The sequence below is a fragment of the Nomascus leucogenys genome, chromosome 5 (assembly GCF_006542625.1).
Source record: "Nomascus leucogenys isolate Asia chromosome 5, Asia_NLE_v1, whole genome shotgun sequence".
NCBI classification, from domain to species: domain Eukaryota; kingdom Metazoa; phylum Chordata; class Mammalia; order Primates; family Hylobatidae; genus Nomascus; species Nomascus leucogenys.
In genome coordinates, this window is record NC_044385.1 from 67,172,433 (window position 1) to 67,197,399 (window position 24,967).

At 39.8% G+C, this 24,967-nt stretch overlaps 2 protein-coding genes across 14 annotated transcripts in view; both read right to left on the bottom strand.

Annotated features, from left to right (window-relative positions):
* Positions 1-2,327, bottom strand: part of LOC100595307 — an 80,457-nt gene extending 78,130 nt beyond the window's left edge. For all 12 annotated transcript variants that reach the window (XR_004030148.1, XR_004030150.1, XR_004030147.1 and 9 more), the window contains exons 1-2: positions 1,799-2,327; positions 1,654-1,711 (exon numbers count right to left, since the gene is read on the bottom strand). Coding sequence is in view for 3 of the 12 variants with exons in the window: in XM_030813310.1 (XP_030669170.1) it covers positions 1,654-1,711; positions 1,799-1,927 (187 nt within the window). In the remaining 9 variants the exon portion in view is untranslated. The remainder of the gene's footprint in view (positions 1-1,653; positions 1,712-1,798) is intronic.
* Positions 2,328-12,119: 9,792 nt separating this feature from the next.
* Positions 12,120-24,967, bottom strand: part of ELF1 (E74 like ETS transcription factor 1) — an 82,663-nt gene continuing 69,815 nt past the window's right edge. For both annotated transcript variants that reach the window (XM_030813307.1, XM_030813308.1), the window contains exons 6-9: positions 23,756-23,839; positions 22,852-23,044; positions 20,818-21,267; positions 12,120-14,103 (exon numbers count right to left, since the gene is read on the bottom strand). In XM_030813307.1, the coding sequence (XP_030669167.1) occupies positions 13,500-14,103; positions 20,818-21,267; positions 22,852-23,044; positions 23,756-23,839 (1,331 nt within the window). In that variant the 3' untranslated portion in view covers positions 12,120-13,499. The remainder of the gene's footprint in view (positions 14,104-20,817; positions 21,268-22,851; positions 23,045-23,755; positions 23,840-24,967) is intronic.

Genomic DNA, 24,967 nt, shown 5'->3' on the forward strand with positions numbered 1-24,967 from the left:
AGAAAGTGACAATGAAGTTCATTATATTAATATTCTTTAAAAGCAAGTTTGTTTTTTTTTTTTGAGACAGTCTTGCTCCAGGCTGGAGTGCAGTGTCATGATCTCAGCTCACTGCAACCTCTGCTTCCCAGGTTCAAGCGATTCTCCTGCCTCAGCTTCCCGAGTAGCTGGGACAACAGGTATACACCACTACACCCGGCTAATTCTTTTTTTGTATTTTTAGTACGAACAGTGTTTCACCATGTTGGCCAGGCTGCTCTCCAACTCCTAACCTCAAGGGATCCACCTTCCTCGGCCTCCCAAAGTGCTGGGATTACAGACACGAGCCACTGCGCCCAGCCTAAAAGCAACTTTTATATAAACTGGATTTCCAAAGGAAGCACTAGGCCTAACATGACAATTAAGAAATGTAAATTCAAAGTAATAATTATCTAATATAAGGAATTACGGAGAAAAATTCTCACTGCTTCCTGTGACATTATCCCAAAACTGATCCCAGAAGCCTTATTGCTGGTATCTAAAGGTCTATATATTTAGATTCAAAAAACATACCTGGACCCTAAAAGGCCTTAAGGACCCGGCTCCTAGTTTCCTGTCCAACCTTATCTCCTAATCAAATGGGCCCTCTAATAAAAAAGGGCCTTTTTGCTGCTCCATATGCAGGCCCACTTCATTCCTGCTTCAGGATCTCTGCACTGGCTCTTGGTCCTGCCTGGAATGCTCTTTCCCCAGAGCTTCCAAGCTAATTCTCTTGTCCTTCAGGTCTCTGCTCAAATATCACCTTAACAGAGCCTCTAGTACCCTGTGGCACATTTCTTATAAAAGCCATAGCTAGAAAAGATGCTGTCTTGCCTCAAATTGTTAACCTTACTTATGTTAGATCATAACAACAAAACAGGGTTTCCTTTTTTTCTGTCCTTTAAAGCAAAAAGAAACAAACAAAACAAAAAAACAAAAAAGATCTCCTGTTAAAATTCTGTGACCCACGGCATTATTTATCTTTAGCTTAGGCTCTTCTTTAACTCTTATTAACTCTTGCTCTTTTACATTCCTTTACAGCTTTATAGTTTGTCTTCACCACACACCTACAAGCAGTGATTTCTAGGTTAGCTAAGTATATAACTAAGACTAACCCATAGCAATCAGCGCCTTTGCACACAGCAACTCCTAAAAAAATTTTTGATAAATAAACAAATGAGTGAATAATGAACTATGAGAAGACATCTGGAAAGTTTCAGGGACGTGAGAGAAAAGGTTTTTGTTCCAGTAGACTGACTTCATACAGACACTTTTACATAAGAATGGCAACAATGATTGTCAAACGAAAAAATTAATTTCCATCGAGCCCAGAGTCCATTTTTCTCTTCTAGTCATAAAAAAAAAAAAATCCTTTCAGCCCAACTACAGATGCCAACCATGCTCCCAATAATAGAGGAGGTTTTTCTCAGAAGCTTCAGGAATGCAAGAGTCTGGAAGTAGAAAGGGCAAGACAGGAGTCTGAGGTAACTCGGCTACCCTGAGACAGAGAAAGGAGACCGAGAATCTCAATACTGGGGCTGAGACGCAGCAACACTAGAGCCTGGGTCCCAATCAGGTGGTGCTGGGAGGAGGCGGGTCAGCAGGGAGTGGAGGAAGCAGAAAAGGCTCTCTCACCTCTAACGCCGCCTGGGGGTCCTGGTCGATTAGAGCATCTGAGAAGCTCTGGAAAAACCTGTCAGGAAAACAACGACTTCAGCAGGGCCCACTAGCCAAGGAAAGGGGTATAAAATAAATAGCAAAGGGAAGGAAAAACACGCACCTCTGGGATGCTGCAGGTCCTGCGGCAGCCGCCGCCATCCCTCGTAGTCACTGTTGCTGCGGCCGGAGCTGCTTCTATCGCGCTCTTCAGCTCCGCCACCGCCCAAGGGGGAAACTTCTGCAGAAACATCAACCGAGCTTCCGTCTTAAGCAGCCAACAAGCAGCCACGCAGCGTGCTGCTAGCGGGACGGGAGGCGACACGCGGGCGCGTGGCCCGCTGGGACAGTGGAGGACCGAGTCCTCCCAGCCCGCACCCCGGCCCGGGACCCGCGCTCCCAGTCCCCGCCCCTCGCAGCCATGGTTACGGAGGCCTGGGTTCTCCCTCTTTTCCACCGCGCCCACGCCCGCGGGCACTCCGACCTTGCTTCCAGGAGTAGAGCAGAAGCACTTTTGTAACTTACTGTTATCCCTCAGGAACGTGTACGGGCAGGGGCGTTTGCTTGTCCGTTAATAACACGAGCTACACGCCGAGCGTGGTAGCTCACGCCTGTAATCCCAGCACTTTGGGAGGCCGAGACGGGTGGATCACGAGGTCAGGAATTCAAGACCAGCCTGGCCAAGATGCTGAAACCCCGTCTACTAAAAATATAAAAACTAGCCGGGCGTGGTGGCATGCGCCTGTAATCCCAACTACTCGGGAGGATGAGGCAGGAGAGTCCCTTGAACCCGAGCGGCAGAAGTTGCAGTGAGCCGAGATCGCACCACTGTACTCCAGCCTGGGCGACAGAGCAAGACTCCGTCTCAAAAAAAAAAAAAAAAAAAAAATTATACATATATATATATATATATAAAACAAGCTACTTCGAGCTCCGTTTTCCCTGCGTTTTATCATGGCTTTCGTGTCCGTGATGTCACTGGCGGCTGCGTGGTCTTTTCAGTGAACAGAGGGGCCTGGTTGGCGCCTGGATTCCCGCGATCATTGCGCTGGGAATGGAAAAGGGCTGGGACTCGCTGGAAGTCGTTCTGACCCAGTAGCGGCTAAAAGCCTTCTGGTTCCCAGGGAGACGCGCCCGGCGCCCGCGTACTATTCATTCCCTTCCTCATAACTCCACAGCCCAGGCTTTCTTCTTAGTGGGCTTCCCAGATCAAGAAGGAAAACCTTTTCTATCCGAAAGCACTGAGGGGCGGAAGGTGGCCTGAAGTGATCTCAGGGCCGCTTTGTTTCCCAACCCAGTCGGTCAGGCCCTCCCTCAGCGCCCTTTGACCCATGCACATCGGATGGCGAAAGCTGCCAGCGCGTTCCAGGGGTGGGGTCAGATTGGGGAGCTGGAGAAAGTGGTCTTTATCTAACTTTATACCACTACCAAACTGTGTTAATTAACATAGCTTTATAATAAGTCTTGAAGTCCTTTATTCTCCCAAGATTGCTTTGGCTTATTCTAAGGCCATTGTATTTCTAGGTGATTTTGGAATTAGCTTGTCAGTTTTAAAAAAAACAAAACTGCTGGAATTTGTACTGGGCTTGCGTTGGATCTATAGATCTGTTTGGGGATAACTAGTATATTAACAACATTATGTCCTTCAATCCATTTAAGTGGCCGTTTAAGTGGCCTCTAATTTCTCCTGGCAATGTTTTGTAGATTGTACACATATTTATACTTTAATGCAGCTGTGCTTGGATAGATTGCAGTATAGAAATCAAACATATCTTTCATTAGATTTCTTCTTGAATAGTGTTTTGAATGCGACGTTAAATAGCATTTTTAAAATATTCTCGTTTGTTGTAAGACCATAGAAACGCTATTGATTTTTACATATTGATGTTACATTCAAGCATCTTGCTAAGTTCCCTTGTTATTTGTAATACTGTGTAGAGTGTTTTGGAATTTATGTGATCGCAATCTTGCAATCTGTGAATAAAGGTGGTTTAACTTCTCTGTAATCTTTATACCTTTTAGTTTTGTTGCTGGCTAGTATGTCCACTATTGAATAGAAATAGTGATAATGGACTTCCTTGTCTTGGTTGTAACATCAAGAGGAAAGCATTCAATGTCAAGTGCCTTTTCTGCCTTTATCGAAATGTTCATATGTATTTTTTAATAATAATATATTAGTTATATAGTAATAATTTAAAAAATATTTTTAATAATAATGTTACAATGTAACCAATTACAATGGTTAATTTTCACATGTTATCTAAATGGCCAATTGTCCTTCCGGATCCCCATTGATTCCGATTGGGATGGTACTATAGGAGAGGCAGAGCCAGCTAAGGAGATACAAGGTTTATTCAGGACTTACATACAGGGGTGGTCCAGTGGTGGTGGGCTGGCCTGGAGAACCGCTACTGTTCATTAAAAAAAGCATGTAGTCTATATAGCATTTTCACTTAGCACTCTCCTTCTAGCAATCTCCATTTAACCCAAAACAAAGGGCCTTGCTCCACTGTACAGCCTGTGTTCCGAGAGATGGGGCAGGGGTGTGGATATCCTTCATAGATAAGGAGTGAATCTTAGTGTTGGCTACTCCTGGATTCCTTAGCCTAGGACTCCAAACACACTTAGAATAGTGTTATTCTCAGGTATGCTCTCGCTTTGGCTCAGCCATACACCAAGGTGTGTACACCAGCCCCTGCCATGCACCAATATGCATATAAATATGAATAGCCTCTAAAAGGGCGAATTCCAAGATTGACCTATAGGTCCAACATGAAAAGTTCTATATTAATAGCTATGTCATGGCCAGGTGCAGTGGCTCATGCCTGTAATTCCAACATTTTGGGAGGTTGAGGTGGGTGGATCCCTTGAGGCCAGGAGTTGGAGACCAGCCTGGGCAACATGACAAAACCCCATCTCTACTAAAAATACAAAAATTAACTGGGCGTGGTGGTGAGCACCTGTAATCCCAGCTACTAGGGAGGCTGAGGCACAAAATTGCTCGAACCTGGGAGGCAGAGGTTGCAGTGAGCAAGACGGCACCACTGCACTTCAGCCTGGGCAATAGAGTCAGACTCTGTCTCAAAAAAAAAAAATAGCTATATCGTGGACATTGAAATTATAATGAGGTTCCAAAACTACCACCAGAATGGCTTAAATTAAAAGGACTTCCAATACCAAGCATTGACAAGAATATGGAGCAACTATATGTTTCATATATTGTTGATGAGAGTTTAAATTGGTTAATCGTTTTGGAAAACTGTGTGACACTGTTTTAGTCTGTTCTTGCATTGCTATAAAGAAATACCTGAGACTGGGTAATTTATAAAGAAAAAATGTTTCATTGGCTCATGGTTCTGCAGACTGCACAAGAAGGAGAGCAGCTTCTGCTTTTGGGGAGCCCTCAGGAAGCTTCCAATCATAGCAGAAGGCAAAGGTAGAGCCGGCATCTTACATGGCAGGAGCAAGAGCAACTAGGGTGGGGGGAGGTGCCACACGCTTTTAAACAACCAGCTTTCCCAAGAACTCACTCACTGTTGTGAGGACAGTACCAAGGGGGATGGTACTTAATCATTCATAAGAAACCCACTGCCATGATCCAGTTACCTCCCATCAGGCCTAACCTTCAACACGGGATTATAATTTGACATGAGGTTTAGGTGAGGACACATACCCAAACTATATCAGACACTATCTACTAAAGCTAGGTATACACATACCATACTATCCAATAATTCTACCACTGGGTATATACCCGACTATTTATGATCATATACAAGAATAATCATCGCAGCATTATCCACAGTAGCAAAAACTGGAAATAATCTGAATGTCCTCAAATTGGATAAAAAAATTACATAGCAATGAATAAGAATGTACTACTACTATACCAAACAATATGGATGAATCTTATATACATAAGTTGAGGTGAAGAAGCCAGAGTACATCATGATTGATTCATTTATATGAAGATTAAAAACTATAGTGAGAGGTATCATAAGGGAATCTCCTGGTTTTCAGGGAGGGTGGGGAGCAGGGGCATGAAGAAACCTTCTTGGATGCAGGAAATGTTACATATCTTGATCTGGCTGGTAATCACAGAAGTGTATTGAGACATAAAATTGTATCAAGTTATACACAAGATTTGTGCAGCCTGGGTGCAGTAGCTCATGCCTGTAATCTCAGCACTTTGGGAGGCCAAGGCAGAAAAATTGCTTGAGCCCAGGAGTTCAAGACTAGCCTGGGCAAGATGGGGAGAACTTGTCTGTACAAAAAATAAATAAATAGAAAGCACTAGCCAAGCATAGTGGCATGTGCCTCAGCTATTTGGGAGGCTGAGGCAGGAGGATCGCTTGAGCCCAGGAGGTTGAGGCTATGATCGTGCCACTGCACTCCAGCCTGGGCAACAGTGTGAGCCTCTTTCTCTTAAAAAAAAACAACAGCAACAACAACAACAAAAATTGTTCACTTTATTTATTTTGCAGACTAGTTTGGGGAGAAATAGTATCTTTCCCTTGTATTGCCTTTTCCTGTCCATGAACACAATTGCTTGCTTCATTCATTCAGTTTCTCATATCTTTTAGTAAACTTTTATAATTTTCTCCATAAATTCTTGGCATCGTTTATTGAAACCTTGGGAGGAAGAGACAAATACTTAAGAAGTCATTGATAAAATATGTTTTCATATGCAAATGACACAACTAAATATGCCAATGTACTTCACTTGGATAATTTAAACAAGGCAAAGAATAACCATGCTGGATTAGGGGACATTTCTTGAAGGATAATTGGTCTTCAACTCGAAGAGTGAAAATATTTAGTCACTTATACTGTGTTACCTAACATCTTCCTATGAAAGGGATCATGTTCATTCATTTGAAAGAGAAAATCTTCCCAATCTAATGTTGAGGCCGTCCTTAAGTAAGTGTATTACACTTGATAATTTCCTTTCCAACTGAATCTAACAAGACTATCTTATTTGTATCTTTTTCACAATAAAGCTTTCCCAAAAAGAGGTTTATGGATTTGTGCACTTTACAAAGTTTTATATATGGATTTGTGCACTTTACAAAGTTATACTTTAATAAAATAGAAAAAAGATTTAAAGCAAAATCACTAATAATCAAAATTTAAAATGTAAAGAGCCATGACATTTACAGTAACATAAAAATATTAAATACTAAAAAGTAAATCTGACAAGAGATATGCAAGACATGTGCACTGGAAACTATAAAACATTGCTGAAAGAAATGAACCTGAGGTCGGAAGTCCAAGACCAGCCTGAATAACATGGAGAAACCCTGTCTCTACTAAAAATACAAAATTAGTCGGTCGTGGTGGCACATGCCTGTAATCCCAGCTCCGTGGGAGGCTGAGGCAGGAGAATCGCTTGAACCCGGTAGGCAGAGGTTGTGGTGAGCCAAGATTGCGCCATTGCACTCCAGCCTGGGCAACAAGAGTGAAACTCCGTCTCAAAAAAAAAAAAAAAGAAAAAGAAAAAAGAAAAGAAATGAAATTGGTCGGGCACGGTGGTTCATGCCTGTAATCCCAGCACTTTGGGAGGCCAAGGTGGGCAGATCATGAGGTCAGGAGATCAAGACCATCCTGGCTAACACGGTGAAACCCAGTCTCTACTAAAAAAAATACAAAAAAATTAGCCAGGCGTGGTGGCGGGCGCCTGTAGTCCCAGCTAATAGGGAGGCTGAGGCAGGAGAATGGGCGAACCCGGGAGGCGGAGCTTGCAGTGAGCCAAGATTGCACCACTGCACTCCAGCCTGGGCGAGAGAGCGAGACTCCATCTCAAAAAAAAAAAAAAAAAAAAAAAATTAAAGAAGACTGAAAAATGGAGAGCTCTTCCAAATTGATGAGGCAAAGACTCAATATTGTTGAGATCTTTCCAGACTGACCTATAGACTCAACATGATCCCAATCAAAATCTCAAGTGGGGGGTCATGCCTGTAATCTCAGCTACTGGGGGCTGAGATAGGAGGCCAGGAGTCCAAGACCAGCCTAGGCAATATAACAAGACCCCGTCTCTGAAATAAAATAAAACTAAAAATCTCAGAGGCTTTTCCCTTTTAGAAGTTGACAAACTGATTGTAAAATTCAAATAGAGGCCAGGCACGATGGCTGATGCCTGTAATCCCAGCATTTTGAGAGGCCGACGTGGGCGCATCACCTGAGGTCAGGAGTTCAAGACCAGCCTAGGCAACATGGCAAAACCCCGTCTCTACTAAAAATACCAAAATTAGCCGGGTGTGGTGGCGGGCGCCTGTAATCCTAGCTACTTGGGAGGTGGAGACAGGAAAATTGCTTGAACCTGGGAGGCGGAGGTTGCAGTGAGCCGAGATCATGCCACTACACTCCAGCCTGGGCGACAGAATGAGACTCTGTCTCAGGAGAAAAAAAAAAAAAAAAAAAGCAAATTGTACAGCTTTCCCATGAGATGCACATTCAGTAAGTATGGGGTGGAACCAAAAAATTTGCATTTTAAGAAAAACATCGGCAGGGTACAAGGGCTCACTCCTGTAATCTCAGCACTTTGGGAGACTAAGTGGGGGGTGGATCCCTTGAGCCCAGGAGTTGGAGACCAGCCTAGGCAACATGGCAAAAATCCCTTTCTACAAAAATACAAAAAAGATTAGCCAGGCATGGTACACACCTGTGGTCCCAGCTACTCAGGAGGCTGAGGAATGCTTGATCCCCAGGAGGTGGTGGTTGCAGTAAGCCAAGATTGTGCCACTGCACTCCAGACTTAGTAACAGAGCGAGACACTGTCTCAAAGAAAAAAAAAAAGGATAACACTGAAATAGTTGGCCTAGGAACCCAGTTTGATGGAATTTGAATGTTAAGCTAAGGATTTTGGACTTTATCCTACAAGTAGAAAGGTATTGAGGGTTTCCATATATGAACATTATGTATTCCCAAGGAATATTTTTATTTGATTTTTTTGAGACAGGGTCTCATTCTGTCACCCAGGCTGGAGTGCAGTGCTGCAATCACAGCTCACTGCAGCCTCAACCTCCCAGGCTCAAGAGATCTCCCACTTCAGCCTCCTGAATAGCTGGGACTACAGGCTCTTTCCACCATGCACTGTGAATATTTTTACTTTTTCTGGAGATGGGGTCTCACTATGTTGCCCAAACTGCCAAGGGATATTTTAGAAAGACTATTCTGTAAGTAGGTGCACAATTGTGATACAATAAAAACATTTTATTTGGCTTTTAGCCCTAGGTTCCTGACACCCTAGCTTCTGAAACCTTTGGCATTTAGAAGGGATAAGAGCATCTTTTGTTATTCATAACAAGCTCCTTTCAACTATACCTGAGTTTATGCTAATAAGGTGGACACTTCATGGGTCCCCAGATAGTTTCAGGATGGGAAATGATTTCCAGAGGAGCTGGCCATGTAATTAGAGTTGGAACTTTCAGTCCCATCCCCAGGGAGGGGAGAGGGTGTAGAGATTGAGTTCAATCACCAATGGCCAATGATTTAATCAGGCATGCCTATGTAATAAAAGCTTCATTTAAAAACTCTTAAAATGATGGTGTCTGGAGAACATCTAGGTTAGTAAACACTGTGAGGTGGTAGGTGGGTGGCACATCGTGAGATGGGAGAGCAGCTCTGTTCACTTCCTCCCATTCATTGCTTTATGCATCTCTTTCATTTGGCTGTTCATGAGTTGTATTCTTTATAATAAACTGACATAAATGTAAACCAGTAAATTGGTTCCCTGAGTTTTGTGTGCTCTTTTAGCAAATTATCCAACCTAACTGGGTGGGGGTCATGGGAATGCCTGATTTATATAGCCAACTGATCAGAAGTACAAGTGGAAACCTGGGACTTGGAATGGGCATCTGAAGGAGGGGCAGTTTTGAGAGACTAAGCCCCTTAACCTGTGGGGTCTGTGCTAACTCCAAGTGGTTAGGTTCAGAATTGAACTGAACTGTAGGACAGACACCCAGTTGGTGTCAGAACTGGGTGTGGGTGTGAAAAAAATCCCAAGCTTTTGGTGTCAGAAGTGTGAGTAAAAACAGTTCAGATTGATAAACTAAGAGTTCACAAGCAGGAAGTCACTTGGGAGGCTACTGTCTGTTTTGTTCACTGACCTATCTCCAGCATAGAGAATACTGCCTGCCACAAAATACACACTCATATATTAAGTGAATAAACTGTGGCAAGAATAACATAGAAAAGACTACAACTAGGATGGTAGCTATAAGATATAAAAAAGGAATATATGGATACCTAAGCCATTCTAATGGGGGAAAAACAGGTTCCTTAGTAGCCGGTACTTAGTTGAAACCGAAAGACTAAGCTTTTGAAGTTTTAAGGTTCTTACTACATGACTTTCTTTTTTTTTTTTTGGAACACAGGGTCTCCCTCTGTCACCTAGGCTGGAGTGTGGTGGCAGGATCATGGCTCACTGCAGCCTCCATCTCCCTGCCTCAAGTGATCCTCCTGCCTTGGCCTCCCAAGTAGCTGGCACCACAGGAGTACATCACTACACCTGGCTAATTTTTTGAATTTTTGTAAAGATAACATCTCACTATGTTGTCCAGGCTGGTCTTAAACTCCTGGGCTCAAGTGATCCTCCCAGCTTGGCCTCCCAAAGTGCTGAGATGACAGGCGACAGACACTGCACCTGGACTTCTTTTCCCATCTTTAAAATTTCAGTGTTCATGGTAATTGTATACTATTCCAATAACTTTAAATAATAGTGTCTCTAAAAATTCTTACACTATATCTTTTAAAGTAAAGAAAAACTATACACAATTTAAATGGTGTTACTATTATAAATAGAGTTTATCTGGTATCTCCTATAAGGATAACTGACTCAAAAATAATGCAAGATCCTTAATTTTTAAAAAAACCATTATGTACTACATGCTATGGCTTGAATGTTTGTTCCCTCCAAAACTCACGTTGAAATTTAACTGCCAAAGGAAAGGTATCGGGAGGTAGGGCCTTTAAGCAGTGATTAGACCAGGAGGGCTCCACCTTCATGGATGAGTTTAATGCCTTCATAAAAAGGCTTGGCTGGGCACAGTGGCTCACGCCTGTAATCCCAGCACTTTGGGAGGCTGAGGCGTACAGATCACCTGAGGTTGGGAGTTCGAGACCAGCCTGACCAACATGGAGAAACCCCTCCTCTACTAAAAATAGAAAATTAGCCAGGCATGGTGGTGCATGCGTGTAATCCCAGCTACTTGGGAGGCTGAAGTAGGAGAATCACTTGAACCCAGGAGATGGAAGCTGAGGTGAGCCGAGATCACGCCATTGCACTCCAGCCTGGGCATCAAGAGCAAAACTGTCTCCAAATAAATAAATAAATAAATAAATAAATAGATAAATGTCTTTTGGAAGTGGAAGTGGACTCTCTTTGCTTTTCTGTCTTTGCCATTTGAAGATGAAGCCTTCTTTCCCTCCAGAGGACACAGTGTTCAGGCACTGGTTGGAATGAGAACCACCAAACCTGCTGGTGCACTGATATTGGACTTCCCAGACTCCAGAACTGTGGACAAGTAAATTTCTGTTCATTATAAATTACCCAGTCTTAGGTATTCTGTTATAGCAGCAACGACAAAAATGAACTAAGACACTGATATTCACTATCTATGTGGTGAAAAACCATAAAACTAACTTATCTAGTTAAAAAGGTTTTATTTAACTGGATTTTGGTATACTAATATAATAATATTACACGGCCTTTAAAATCACATTTTGAAAGAATATTCACAAACACGAGAAAATGAGTAAGTGAAAGTTACTTCTGGATATGTGGTATTGGATTACAGAGATTTTAATTTTCCTAAGAAAATTTTTCTATGTTTTCTAAGTTTATTAACTGACCTAGTTTCTAACTAGAAAACTTGTTTTCAAAAGTGTGCTTAGGTGGGGCACGGTGGCTTACGCCTGTAATCCCAGCACTCTGGGAGTCCAAGGTGAGTGGATCACCTGAGATCAGGAGTTCGAGACCAGCCTGGCCAACATGGTGAAACCCCATCTCTACTAAAAATACAAAAAATTAGCTGGGTGTGGTGGTGGGCACCTGTAATCCCAGCCACTTGAGAGGCTGAGGCAGGAGAATAGCTTGAACCTGGGAGACGGAGGTTGCAGTGAGCCGAGGTCACGCCACTATACTCCAGCCTGGGTGACAGAGCTGAGACTCTGTCTCAAAAACAAAACAAAAGAAAACAAAACAAAAGTGTGTTTAACATTATTGCTAGGAATATTTTACTGTTGTCTAATTTTTACAACTTGGTAATCCATCGTGTGATGTTTAGAAATTGCCATTTGGCCTGCTAGAAAGGAAAAGTGAAAGGATGATATTCTGCAATTCTGACTAATGGAGTTTATTTATAAACATTAAGTAATGCTAATGTTCTAGTAATATTCTCTGTACATTTATTCTTTAAGAAACTTTTGCCTGAAAACAGAAACACAGAATTTTTATATGATTTATTTAATAATAAACCAATTAAAGATACAAAAATGTTTAGAGGATTCCAAAATTTAAATTTTTGTTTAAATACAAATTCACTCTGTAATATGAAAACATAACATTAGACCTCTAAACATAATGATTTTTTTCATCTACAAAAATTTCTGTTATACTAGAAAATTTGCAGAAGACATTTTTTCTTGTGACATTAAATGTACATTATTTACAGTTGAAAAAGTAATCTAAAAACATTTCATTTCAGAAACTTGGATATATATGTTATCTTTGTATGCAACCCTCCCAAGTCCACCCCCAATAAAAAAGATCCAAAATATAAAGCAATTATGCTTTTATAACTGACTACTCAGCCAGATTAGCCCAAGGCTCAAGTTGCTTTCTTGGCCCTTAAGAAAGAGTCTTGACTCTCAAAATAGCAGTATTCTGTTTAGCACTTAGCAACACAAGTTTACTAACGGACCGCAAAGCACAGTGGCCTAAAGAGTTAGTAAACAAATTATTTAGGAAGAATTTATGGCCCATAATAGATGAATAAATTTTGCTGGGTCACTTATTTCTCTGCAACATTTTAGCTATTCTTACATTAGGAAATAACCTGATAATGATTTGATTAACATAACTTGAAAATATACATATTAGAATTTAAAAAATTAGAACTAGAAAAGAAAGTGGTGATCATCTAGTCTAGTCCAATACATCTCTTCCTTTTATAAGAACTAAAGCCCAAAGAGGTCAAGATTACATAGCTAGTTAGTGGGAGTGCCATTCTTAGGCCGATGCTTTTATACTATCCTGCTTCTGAAACAGGGTCAGCCATACCACCAGCACCTCAAATTTTTCATGTTATTCTACATATTCATAGTTCTGTATTATATAGTGCAGCCAACTAAAGTCAATCTAAGTGACACCATAATTTTAACAAAGCATAAAATAGGTTTTTTGCATTTGAAAGAGTCAAGACTTAACTTATACAAGTGGAATGAAAATCGTTCCTATATAAATTTCCTGTTGCCTTCTATTTAAGTTCTGTATTTACAAAAGAATCAGAAAATCTAATACAATGTAAAATTAGAAAAGAAACTTTAAAAATGCTTATGATATAGCAACTGAAAAAAAAAAATCTCAAAAGAATGTCTTCATAGTGTAAAATGCCTGTTCCTTCACGATTGAATTCTGAAACATTTAGATAACAAAGAGAAAGAGTTGAGTTTTCCTCCCTCATCTAACAAAGTCAAAATTAACTCTATTTTTAACAATTACAAAATTAGAAACCTCCTTAGAATTTACCTTAGAATCAATCAGTTTGCATATAATTGAAAATGTTCAATTAACAAACAATTATTCATAAGCTTTGGTATATTAACTAAAAAGAGTTGGGTTCCAGCAGTTCGTTTTGTTTCATAGCTACCTGAGAAGTAAATCCATTGGAACTGGACACTACCATCACATAAGGCTGTGGCTGCTGCTCCGTTTTCTCAGTGTTCTCTTTCAAATGATCTTCAGATTCCTTTTTCTCTACTTCCTGTGTAAGAGTTTTTGTTTCTTGAGTTTTGATAACTGAAGTGATTACAGTGCCAGGTGGGTGAGCAACCAGCTGTGAACTGCGAGGAGAAAAGGTCACCATAGGTGCAGTAGCACTGAAGGATGGAGAGGAAGCCACACTGACGGTTCCATTGCAAATGGTCTGAACATTGCTAGTAAGGACCTGCTGAACCTGGGCAGGACCCAAGACAATTGAAGGAGGAGAGCCCGCCTTTTGTGACTGCAGCATGACATTTTCTTTCAGTACTGTCATGGGCTGTGATGATGGAATGGCTTGTAAAATAAACTTCTGAGATCCAGTACCTGCTGATGGATCTGTGCTGGCTATAACTGTTGTGAGTGGCACTGTTTGGAGTGTTACTGTATGCAACTGCTGATTCCTAGGAGACACAACCACTGGAACTTGGGTTGGAGCCTGTATAGTCCTATTGAGATGATGAAATTAAAGTGAGACAATTAGCATATTCTACATCATTTAAAACTTTAACACTTGACAAGTCATTTTACAAAATACCAGTTATATGTTTCAAAATGCTGCTTCCCAAATTTTCAACACAGCATGACCAATATCATACCAGACTTTGTATTAAACACTACATACAGAGATGCCTAAAACAAAACTCTCAGGCCATTAACTATGATACCATCTGCTGAGTGCTATGGAAGAAAGGTCTGTACATAGGGCCACATTAACACAAATGAGGAGCTAATTTTGTTGGGGAAGGAGGAGGATGTTAAAATGCTTAGCAAGAAGTTTGCATGAGCTTCTTAAAATTAGGAATTTAAAAGCAAATCTGTTTGATTCATTCCTGCTTTTTTCTTTTTTTTTTGTTGCCCAGGCTGGAGTACAGTGGCATGATCTTGGCTCACTGTAACCTCTGCCTCCTGGGTTCAAGCCATTCTCCTGTCAGCCTCCTGAGTAGCTGGGATTATAGTCATGCGCCACCACACCCGGCTAATTTTTGTATTTTTAATTGAGACGGGGTTTTCTATGTTGGTCAGGCTGGTCTCAAAGTCCTGACCTCAGGTGATCCACCCACCTCGGCCTCCCAAAGTGCTGGGATTATAGGCATGAGCCACTGTGCCCGGCCTGCTATTTTAATATTTGAGAGAGAATGTTATCAACGTGCTCATCCACAATAATTACCAAAATTCATATAATTGTATTCAACCTGTTTTTACATATAAAGGGAGAAGTGCTTAACCTAAACAAAAAACCTACCTCAGTCTTAACCATATGACAGAATTCTCAGAATTTTAATAGCTCACATTTCATGTCATATTTAGATGAAACAAGCCATGATTATAATTAACCTGTCAGGGCTCTTGGACTGGCAGAGAAAATATGGCTAAGCTTTGGAAAAATACATAGAAGCATGTTTTAGCAGTTTTCCAGGTTCAAATAATTTTCACAAATTTTGGTCATAAAGCTACAGTTTAACATAAAATCCTTTAATGCAAAATCTAATTTATGTAGGTTGTTAATCCCACTCATTGACGAGAAAGTTACATAAATGATATGAGTCAATCTAATTTAAAAAGTTCACAGCTCTGAAATTTATAGTTATGGCTATTGTTAATATAGTATAAAACAAATGCCATTGAAAAATCTCAGCATCTGGATGTCAACTGTTTCCTCTGAATTCTGTAAAGTTATTTAATGAAAGATACTTGCTATTTCAAACAGCTGACAGCTAGATTAGCCTCCATAAACCAAGCGTTAAATTAAATATTACTACTAGATTATTAAAGCTACATTTTGAAAGTTAGTTATGCAGTCTGTTTCTCACATATGAGAAATAAAATAGTGGAGGAGAAAAACAAATTGGCTTGGTGGAAAGATGAAACAAAGAGACAGAGCAATTCAGGACAGGTTCAAAAGAAGTGGGAATAAAGACACAGGATGACTAGAGCCTGCCCATTCATGCAGGATACAGATTACCAAACTTAGATGGCCACCCAAGCTCTCGTGCCCATTTGATTCAGGGAAATCTGGGGTGAGATGGGAGCCTGGGTATAGTACCTGACGCTAGAGACAGATACCATTTTTTTTTTTTTTTTGAGATGGAGTCTCGCTCTGTTGCCCAGGCTGGAGTGCAGTGGTGTGATCTTAGCTCACTGAAACCTCCACCTCCCAGGTTCAAGCAATTCTCTGCCTCAGCCTCCCGAGTAGCTGGGATTACAGGCACCCGCCACCATGCCCGGCTAATTTTTTTGTATTTTTAGTAGGAACAGGGTTTCCTCACATTGGCCAGGCTGGTCTTGAACTCCTGACATCATGGGCATCACGTGAGCCACTGTGCCCAGCCCAGATACCATTTTTAAATAAAAAAGGCCCGAGGGCTTCCCATGACAAGAGTTTATATAACATACACATAGACAAAATAGTACTTGGCATATAGTTAGCACACAGATTACATCAATATGCATAACCTTATAATATGTATAACCTTGCCACCCTACAAATATTATCCCCATCTTACACGTGAAAACATTGATGCACAAACAGGTTGTAACAGCTTGCATAACGTGACCAGTTAGAGAAGAAGAGAGGCCATCTGACTGCAGAGCCGATGTGCCGCCTAACCATTACAGCAGACTGCCACCACTTAAGTCCTGAGCAACTTCATCTTTAGTAAATACTAAAGATGAGTATTTACTATTATATCCTTAAACAATAGGCAGTTACAACTCTTCAATATATGCCCCTCTCATTCTTCTTTCCTTCTGTAAGGTATGACACAAGCAATAATGTACTTGGAAATTTTCCATATTGCTAAAATCAGGGCTACCACTAGGACTTCGATGCTTCTGTTTAAATTAGAAAAAGATGTCCTTTTCTTGGCCGGGCGCAGTGGCTCATGCCTGTAATCGCAGCACTTTGGGAGTCCAAGGTGGGTGGATCACGAGGTCCGGAGTTCAAGACCAGCCTGGCCAACATGGTGAAACCCCATCTCTATTAAAAATACAAAAATTAGCTCGGCATGGTGGTGCGTGTCTACAATCCCAGCTACTCGGGAGGCTGAGGCAGGAAAATTGCTTGAACCGGGAGCTGGGAGGCGAAGGTAGCAGTGAGCGAGATCGTGCCACTGCACTCCAGCCTGGGCTACAGAGTGAGACTCAGTCTCAAAAAAAAAAAAGTCCTTTTCTTGAGACATCTGACTGCCATCTGTCAGAAAATACGTATACTTATCTATACCATCTACAATGCAAATATATTGGCTTATTGGAACAAATTCTAAAACAATTTTCAATAATACAAATTCAGAGATTAAATATTATGAAGTCTCTGTCAACCACAGAATTTTAAAATTACTTTTTTCTTAGTTAATGATTAAACTGTCAGTTGTGTCTGGTTGTATTATGTAATACAGATTCTATTACAGCTGACTACTTTTTAAAAATCTCCTAAGCTGCCTGTAAACAACTGGAAAAATATTGGCAATTTACAATTTATCAAAATTTCTGAAACTAACACAGACCATATAACATTTAGCTTTTGTTGAGGATCTACTCAGCTGTCAAGTGTCGCTTAATTCTCACAGCCACGTGGAAGGTTAAATATTATCATCTGTGCTTTACAGATAAGGAAACAGACTCAAAATAATTAACGCGATTCAATTTCACATCTAATAATTGGTAAGGCCGAAGAGCTGAAAAGACTTTTTTTTTCTTTTGAGATGAGTCTCACCCTGTCACTTGGGCTGGAGTGCAGTGGCGCGATTTCAGCTCACTGCAACCTCTGCCTCCCAGGTTCAAGCGATTCTTCTGCCTCAGCCTCCTGAGTAGCTGGGATTACAGGTGCCCACCATTATGCCTATCTAATTTTTTGTATTTTTAGTAGAGACGGGTTTTCACCACATTGGCCAGGCTGGTCTCGAACTCCTGACCTCGTGATTTGCCCGCCTCGACCTCCCAAAGTGCCGGGATTACAGGCATAAGCCACCGTGCCCAGCTTCTATATGCTTTTAAGATAACCTACACATTATACATTTTCACAGGTTTATTTACGTATTTATTTATTTACTTATTTGAGACAGGGTCTCACTCTATTGCCCAGGCTGGAGTGCAGTGATGCAATCTTGGCTTACTGCAACCTCTGCTTCCTGGGTTCAAGTTATTCCCCTGCCTCAGCCTCCTGAGTAGCTAGGATTACGGGTGCCTGCCACCATGCCCAGCTAATTTTTGTATTTTTAGTAGAGACGGGGTTTTGCCATATTGGCCAGGCTGGTCTCAAACTCCTGACCTCAGGTGATCCACCCGCCTCGGCCTCCCAAAGTATTGGGATTAGAGGTGTGAGGCACTGCACCTGGCCAGGATAATTTATTTAAAAGATCGTAAGAAAAATTATTAATGCTTGGATAAATAAAAGTTATGCTAGGTAAAATGGTCTCCCATGTTTACCAAGGGGCAGTTCTCAGAAAATAGTTTACCAGCGGTTTATTTCTGTTGTTTCTTTGACTACCATGAAGCCAGAATCAAACTGGCTTCTTTTTGTAAATTTGTAAAAACTGAGCATATATACTGTACACCAATTAAGAAAAGCTTAACTGAATCAACATAGATACATGCAATCACATGAAATTAAAAAAAATGAGTGGACAAAATTAAGATGTTGCTGCTTTACTGTAAATAACTGACAATTCCTGTGATTTATGTAAATCAGCAGGCAGGGTAGCAAGTCATTAACTTCACTGCTTGCAGCTAAACAGCTGGCATTAAAATACTATCTCCACCATCTGCTACATGTGACCAAGTTCCCTGGTCTTTCCTTGCTTCAGTTTCCACATCTATGAAACGGGGATGTTATCCATTCTTCATTGAGCTATGAGGATTCTATGCCTCACTATGTGTAAAATGTATGAAATACAAAGAGTGCTCTATAAGTGTCAGCTCTTGTTGTTATATTAATAATTTATCTAATTATATATATAATCAAATACATTCCATCTTCTCTCAACCACAGGGAAAAAAGTTAAAAGCCTCTGATTTTATTAATAAGTCATCAAAAATCAAGAAAGATATAGTCAAAGAGAAAAAAGGGTATAAATAGAGAAAACAAATAATGCAAAATACTATCAATTTGTGAATTTAGGTGGATAGTAAGTAAGTGTTCATAGTACCAGCTGAATTTTTCCATACTTTGAAATTTTTCATAGTAAAAGGTTGGGTAATTACAAAAATGCAAACAAAAAATATAAGAAATAACAAAACCAGAACTTGTCCTAATAAAAAACCATTCTAGGCCAGGTGCAGTGGCTCACACTTATAATCCCAGCACTTCAGGAGGCCGAGGTGGTAGGATCGCTTGGTTGGTCTTGGTTCGAGACCAACCTGGACAACAAAGTAAAACCCCATTTCTACAAAAAATTAAAAAATTAGCTGGACATGCCTGTAGTCCCAGCTATGAGGAAGGCTGAGGTGGGAGGATTGCTTGAGTCCTGGAAGTAGGATGCAGTGAGCTATGATGGTGTCATTATACTCCAGCCTGGGCAACAAAGTTAGCTAGACTTTTGTCTCGAAAAACAAAAAACAAAACAAAAACCTACTCTACAATATCTACAATTCAGTATCTTTCAAAGCTAGAGTTTTTTGTTTTGGTTTTATTCTCACGGTCTAAAAAGAATATTTTGAATACAGATGCTAAAAAAATTCCATGGAATCAGCTGTGGCCACTGTAGGTCTCCTACCAACACAAATACAAACAACAAACAGCCTAGAAACCAATGGGAGGAACCACACACTCCCAACCACCCAGTCATCGCCTGTAACCCACAGGGCCTAGGGAAATATAAAACATTAAGGGGAGAATACAGACAGTAAGAGTTAAATAAGCACCCACTGGGCATCCCAAATCCGAAATTCTGAAATCCAAAATATGAAACTTTTTGAGCGCCAATATGATGCTCAAAGGAAATGCTCATGAGAGCATTTTGGATCTCAGATTTTTGGATTTGGGATGCTGTACCGGGTAAGTATAATGCAACGATTTAAAACCTGAAACAATTCTAAATCCAAAATATTCCTGGTCCCAGGCATTTCAGATAAGGGCTACTCAAGATATACTCCTTTAATAACAGTTAAAGATGTAGCTAGCGTCCAATTAAAAATGTAAAGGTCATCTTTGTACTCCTTGCAAATCAACTAAAGATTTAAGAGAATATTTTCACAAGGTCAAACATTTTAAATTGTCTATACAAAGAAGACTGAATCATCTAAGTCTGCCTTGATTCTAGGTAATGTTACCTTACTTCAAGATCAATTGAGCAAAACCTCCACATTTATATTCTGGAATATAAAAATGTAAGACTGAAGTTTGCTAATAAAAGTAATCAAATAATAATTTTTATTGGCTTTGAAAGGGCTGCTAGATTTTATTATAATTCATGTTCTAGGAATTCATGACAGTATAAACAGAAAATGCTACAAATATCCATATAATTTTCTGCCTTCCTCCCATACTCCCATTCTAAATCAGCTGAGACTAGTCCCAAATTTCTGCAGAAGATCAGTCTAAGGCAGACAGGTTCTTCTCAGCCAATTTGTTGTTTAGCATCTTTTCCTGGGGCTCTGAGGCAAATCTGATTTAACTGAAAAACAAAAAACAAAACAAAACAAAACAAAAAACACCTACTTTTTCAACTTCTGCCACTCTAAAAGAGGACCTTAGATTCTTGGCCTCCCCTCCTATTTGAACTTTAGAATTGTTCGAAGATAGGATCTTCCAAAGAAGAACATTTATTGCTTGGAACTCTATGCACTCTCAATGTCCTAATATGTCAATTTATGTTGAATTTTTGAAGCTTCTGACTTGGCCTGAAAAAAGATTTGAAACCCTGGATTTTCTCACATCTAGATAACTTCTTATATGGATCAATCCAGTTATACAAAGATATAGTGAACTATACTTAAATTGACAGAATAATGCCAATAATGTCAAAATGTAAATAAAGGGACCAGTGGCATAATCAGAAGACTGATGTAATATATACTGCTCCTGAAAAATCTGGTAACCAAGAGTTCTAGCTTGAAACCTATATACTTTTATTTTCATTTCTGAATCTTGATCCACTTAACAAATAATGTCTCTGGTCAGAAACATATTGAAGTGATAAGCATCAGTAGTTTGGTTTTCTCACCTAATACTCTGAACAGAAGAATTTAATGTTTCATCCTGCACGGCACTGGTTCTAGCTGCTTCTCCTTCTGGGACAGCCTGTACTGGCTGTACTACATGAACAGTCCGGAAGAGCTGGGTAGGATATGGAGACTGCGTGGGCTGCACTGTCCTCAAAACTTCTGATGGTTGTGCAACTTCCACAGGATCTTTGGGTTTTGCAGCTTTAGAATTCCCTGGTTTTAGAACTGTAGTGGCTCCTCCTTTTACCCCTGGACTTGAAGATACTCTCGACCGGCTGGTTTGATTCCTATTTGAAGTGGCTGATGAAGATAGTGATGGATCTGAAGACTCTATGCTGGAACTTGGATCCTCATCATTTATATATATAAGATCTTTTGGCATTTCTTTAAACTGATACACCAAGCGCTGACCTTCCACTTTTGCCAGAATACCCCTTTGGTAATAGTACCTATTCAAAGCAGACAATTTCATCAATCAATCAAACATCAATTAAAATATTCAACAAAATCAAATTTCCCTAATCATAAACAAAACTTTAAAGTTGGAATCAAACTAATGAGAAAAGAATTTCTAAATAAAGGGCTGTTATTTTATATAAGATAAACATACATTTATGCACAGATAGAGATAAGTTCTTATTACCAGCTAAATCTAAAACTAATGCTGATTGGGGGACTGTTGATAAAGCATGTAGAATCTTCTGGTCTTTCACTTTTCTTCCTCTATCTTTCTGCTAACTTATTTACTTATTTATTTAAAGAGAGTCTTGCTCTGTTGCCCAGGCTGGAGTGCAGTGGCATGATCATAGCTCACTGCAGCCTTGAACTCCTGGCCTTAAGCAATCTTTCCACGTCAGCCTCCCAAGTAGCTGGGACCATAGGCGCATGCTACCACACGCGGCTAATTTTTGCATTTTTTGGCAGAGACTGGGTTTTGCCATGTTGCCCAGGCTGATCTGGAACTCTCAGGCTGAAACGATCCTTCCTTCTCAGGCTCCCAAAATGCTGGGATTATAGAAGCGAGCCACCACACTCAGCCCCTTTCTGCCAACTTGCCAGGATAATCAAAACTACGAAAAGCCTCAAGAAATTGTTTCTCCTCCATAGCTTTCTAGAAATGTTACTACTAGGCAAATTGTATCAGTTTAAATTTGATTCAATAAATTTAAATTGGCAAATGTATCAGTTTAAATTTGATTCAGTAAATTTAATTGACTTTTGTATATAAAATTTAATGATATGCAATAGAAGTGATCCAACTTTTGTCATCTATTTTAACAAAATCAAGAACTTAAAAAATGTATGTTAAAAAAACCCAAAAAATGTAATTAAAGAGTTTTAGTTTAAGATTGCTAAATTTTATATCTATATCTGTCTATCCCCTAAAAGTCATTCAGATCGTTCTTATTTCCAATACATCTTTCTCAAATACATGCATATCTTGAAGAATAAATGACAGAGTCACCGAAAAACAAACTAAAAGTGAGCTTAAGAATGTTACTCTTGTTCAAAATTCTCATGACGTCTAGTAGTACTCCTGAAGCACTAATTTATTCTACCATAATAACTAACATATCATACTTGCAATTCATGTTTGAGAATGTGCCCTCTTTTTTTTTTTGAGACAGGGCCTCACTCCGGTTGCCCAAGCTGGAGTTCAGTGGTGCAATCTGGATCACTGCAGCCTCAACCTCCCAGGCTCAGGTGACTCTCCCACCTCAGCCTGCAGAGTAGCTGGGACCACAGGTGCACACCACCACGCCTGGCTAATTTTTTGTATTTTTAGTAGAGACAGGGTTTTGCCATGTTGCCCAGGCTGGTCTTAAACTCCTGGACTCAAGCAATCCACCGGCCTCAGCCTCCCAAAGTGCTGGGATTACAGGCATGAGCCACCACACCTGACTGAAAATGTACTCTCTTATTATGTATTTGCATTACCACTGTTGGTGCTTTGCTGAACTTAAGCTTAAATTTTTTTTTAGGATTTAGAAAATGATATTCTTAACACAATAAAATACCAAAACTTTGCATACCTGAGTGCTCTTCCCATGGTCTCATAATTCATATCAGGTTTGTTTTTGTGCTTCCCCCACAACCTGGACACTGCTTTAGAATCCACCAATTTAAAAATGCCTTTCTCTCGCTGGGTCCACTTGATGTATTTAGGACAAGTAGCCTTGTCCTGGAGCAGTGCCAGTAAAAACTCCCAAAGATAAATTGTGTTTCCTGAAACAAAAACAATTTCTTTCTAAATGACCAAAATTTCATTTAAAAGAACCTCATAAAAGACAACTAAAAGTCTTAGAAGTGCCATTTATATTTATACAAAAATATTACATAATTTAGTTAGTATTGGTGACATAATTTAGTTAGTATGGGTGATACAATGGTCATAATTTTTAGTCATGGTCATAATAAAGATCTTCTAATTAGTCTCATATAAAATATGTGAACAAAGCAATCTTGTCATAAGATTTGTGATGATTCAGGAGAAAGTACTTTGAGATAATTTTTTTCTGTCTCTTTGTGAACTCTCTCAGCAGTAGTTCTCTTTAGATTAGAGCCAGCAGGTCAGCCATAACAGTTTTCTTCAAATTTGGGCAACAGTTATACAAATGCTTGAATTTCAAGACAACATATTAAAGGGTCTATGAACTGAAAATCTAACCTGGTTAAATTCTTCCAAGAGTCTCATTATTAAATAAAAAGAATAGATTATTTTGACAGGTAAGTGAAAATCACTCAAACGAGTTTCTTGGTCTACCTTACTATCAGTTTTAAGAATTTGGCAAATGTATCTAATAAGCATGTGGCAGCAATAAGATCCATTGCAGTATATCAGGAAAGCTGGTAGTTTCTAGTTATAATAGGTAGGCACTATAAAGCAATCTGAGTGTTATTTGACCTATAAGTATTACACGGAAATTACAGTAGTACCCTTTCCATCTTTGTTTTTCTTCTTCACAGATATATTTGGCGTAGTGGCTGGGGAATCTGGTCGTGGTGGTTTAGTTTTTCTTCCTGAAATAAAAACAGCTCTGCATAAATATTTGCCTTCAAAAGTGAGAGAAAATGGACAATTCAGCTATTTTGTCATTTATCCTAAATTTCAAGTGCCAAATGTTTTTATACATGGGTCACATATGGTCTCTTAAAATGCCGTTTACTAAAAGGAAAACAGCTTTAATAAAACTTGGACATTAATGCAGGTTAAACCATAAACACACTTATGTAAGAAATGATACCTCTGACACCTCAGTTTATATCTGTAAAAATGAAGTTAATTTAAAATACTACAGCTTGCCTTTGAAGTACCCATACTGGTAGTGCTTTCTTAAACTTTTGGAGAATGCTCTTGACATTGGTAGAATGTGGGCTCCAAAAATAAGCCATACAGGTTTGTCTGTCTATTGATTATACAAGCTTTTTTAAGGTAGAAGTGGATTTTTAGCTTTTTTCTCTATTAAATAATTTCTGTATGCAGTTAGTTCTCAAGTATAAGCAACTTCCCAAACTCTAGAAAATATAGAAAATATGTGAGGCAAAATTTTGGTGAACCACATAGTTAAATGCTATCCTCCTGTGTATTTCTAAAAACATCTCGTTTTTCTGTACCTTTCAATTCATAACAAACTTCATAGTTACCTTACCCACCATCAATGTCTAAATAAGTCCATCCCAATAGCCTCAGAGTGGGGTCGATAAACTATTCTAAAGCCGTATTTGTGATCTTCTTTTGCCAAGTACCTAGAACCATGGCCTAGTAGCACCACTGCCTTGTATTTAGGTTGAGATCATGATCATGCTGTCTGAACATACTACCATTCTATATGTGAGAAACAATGATGAGTTACTACCTCCTGCCCCAACATTCTTGAGGCTGCCACTCTGGTTTAGATTACTGTGGTGAATTCTAAGTAAATATAACATAGGGCAGGGCAATAACTTAGAAAAGCAGACTTTTACAGCTAAAAAAAAAAAAAAATCACAAGGTCAGTGACAATTTATCCCCAGAAATGGAATAGGAAACCGTTTCTGAAGTCATTTGGGTGAATGAGAGGAAGGGAGAAAAGTGTCAAAAAGCCCACTCTTCAGTCTCTAAGACTGCCAATGTGTGCTAGTCAGCCAGGTATCTCGACTTTCATCACT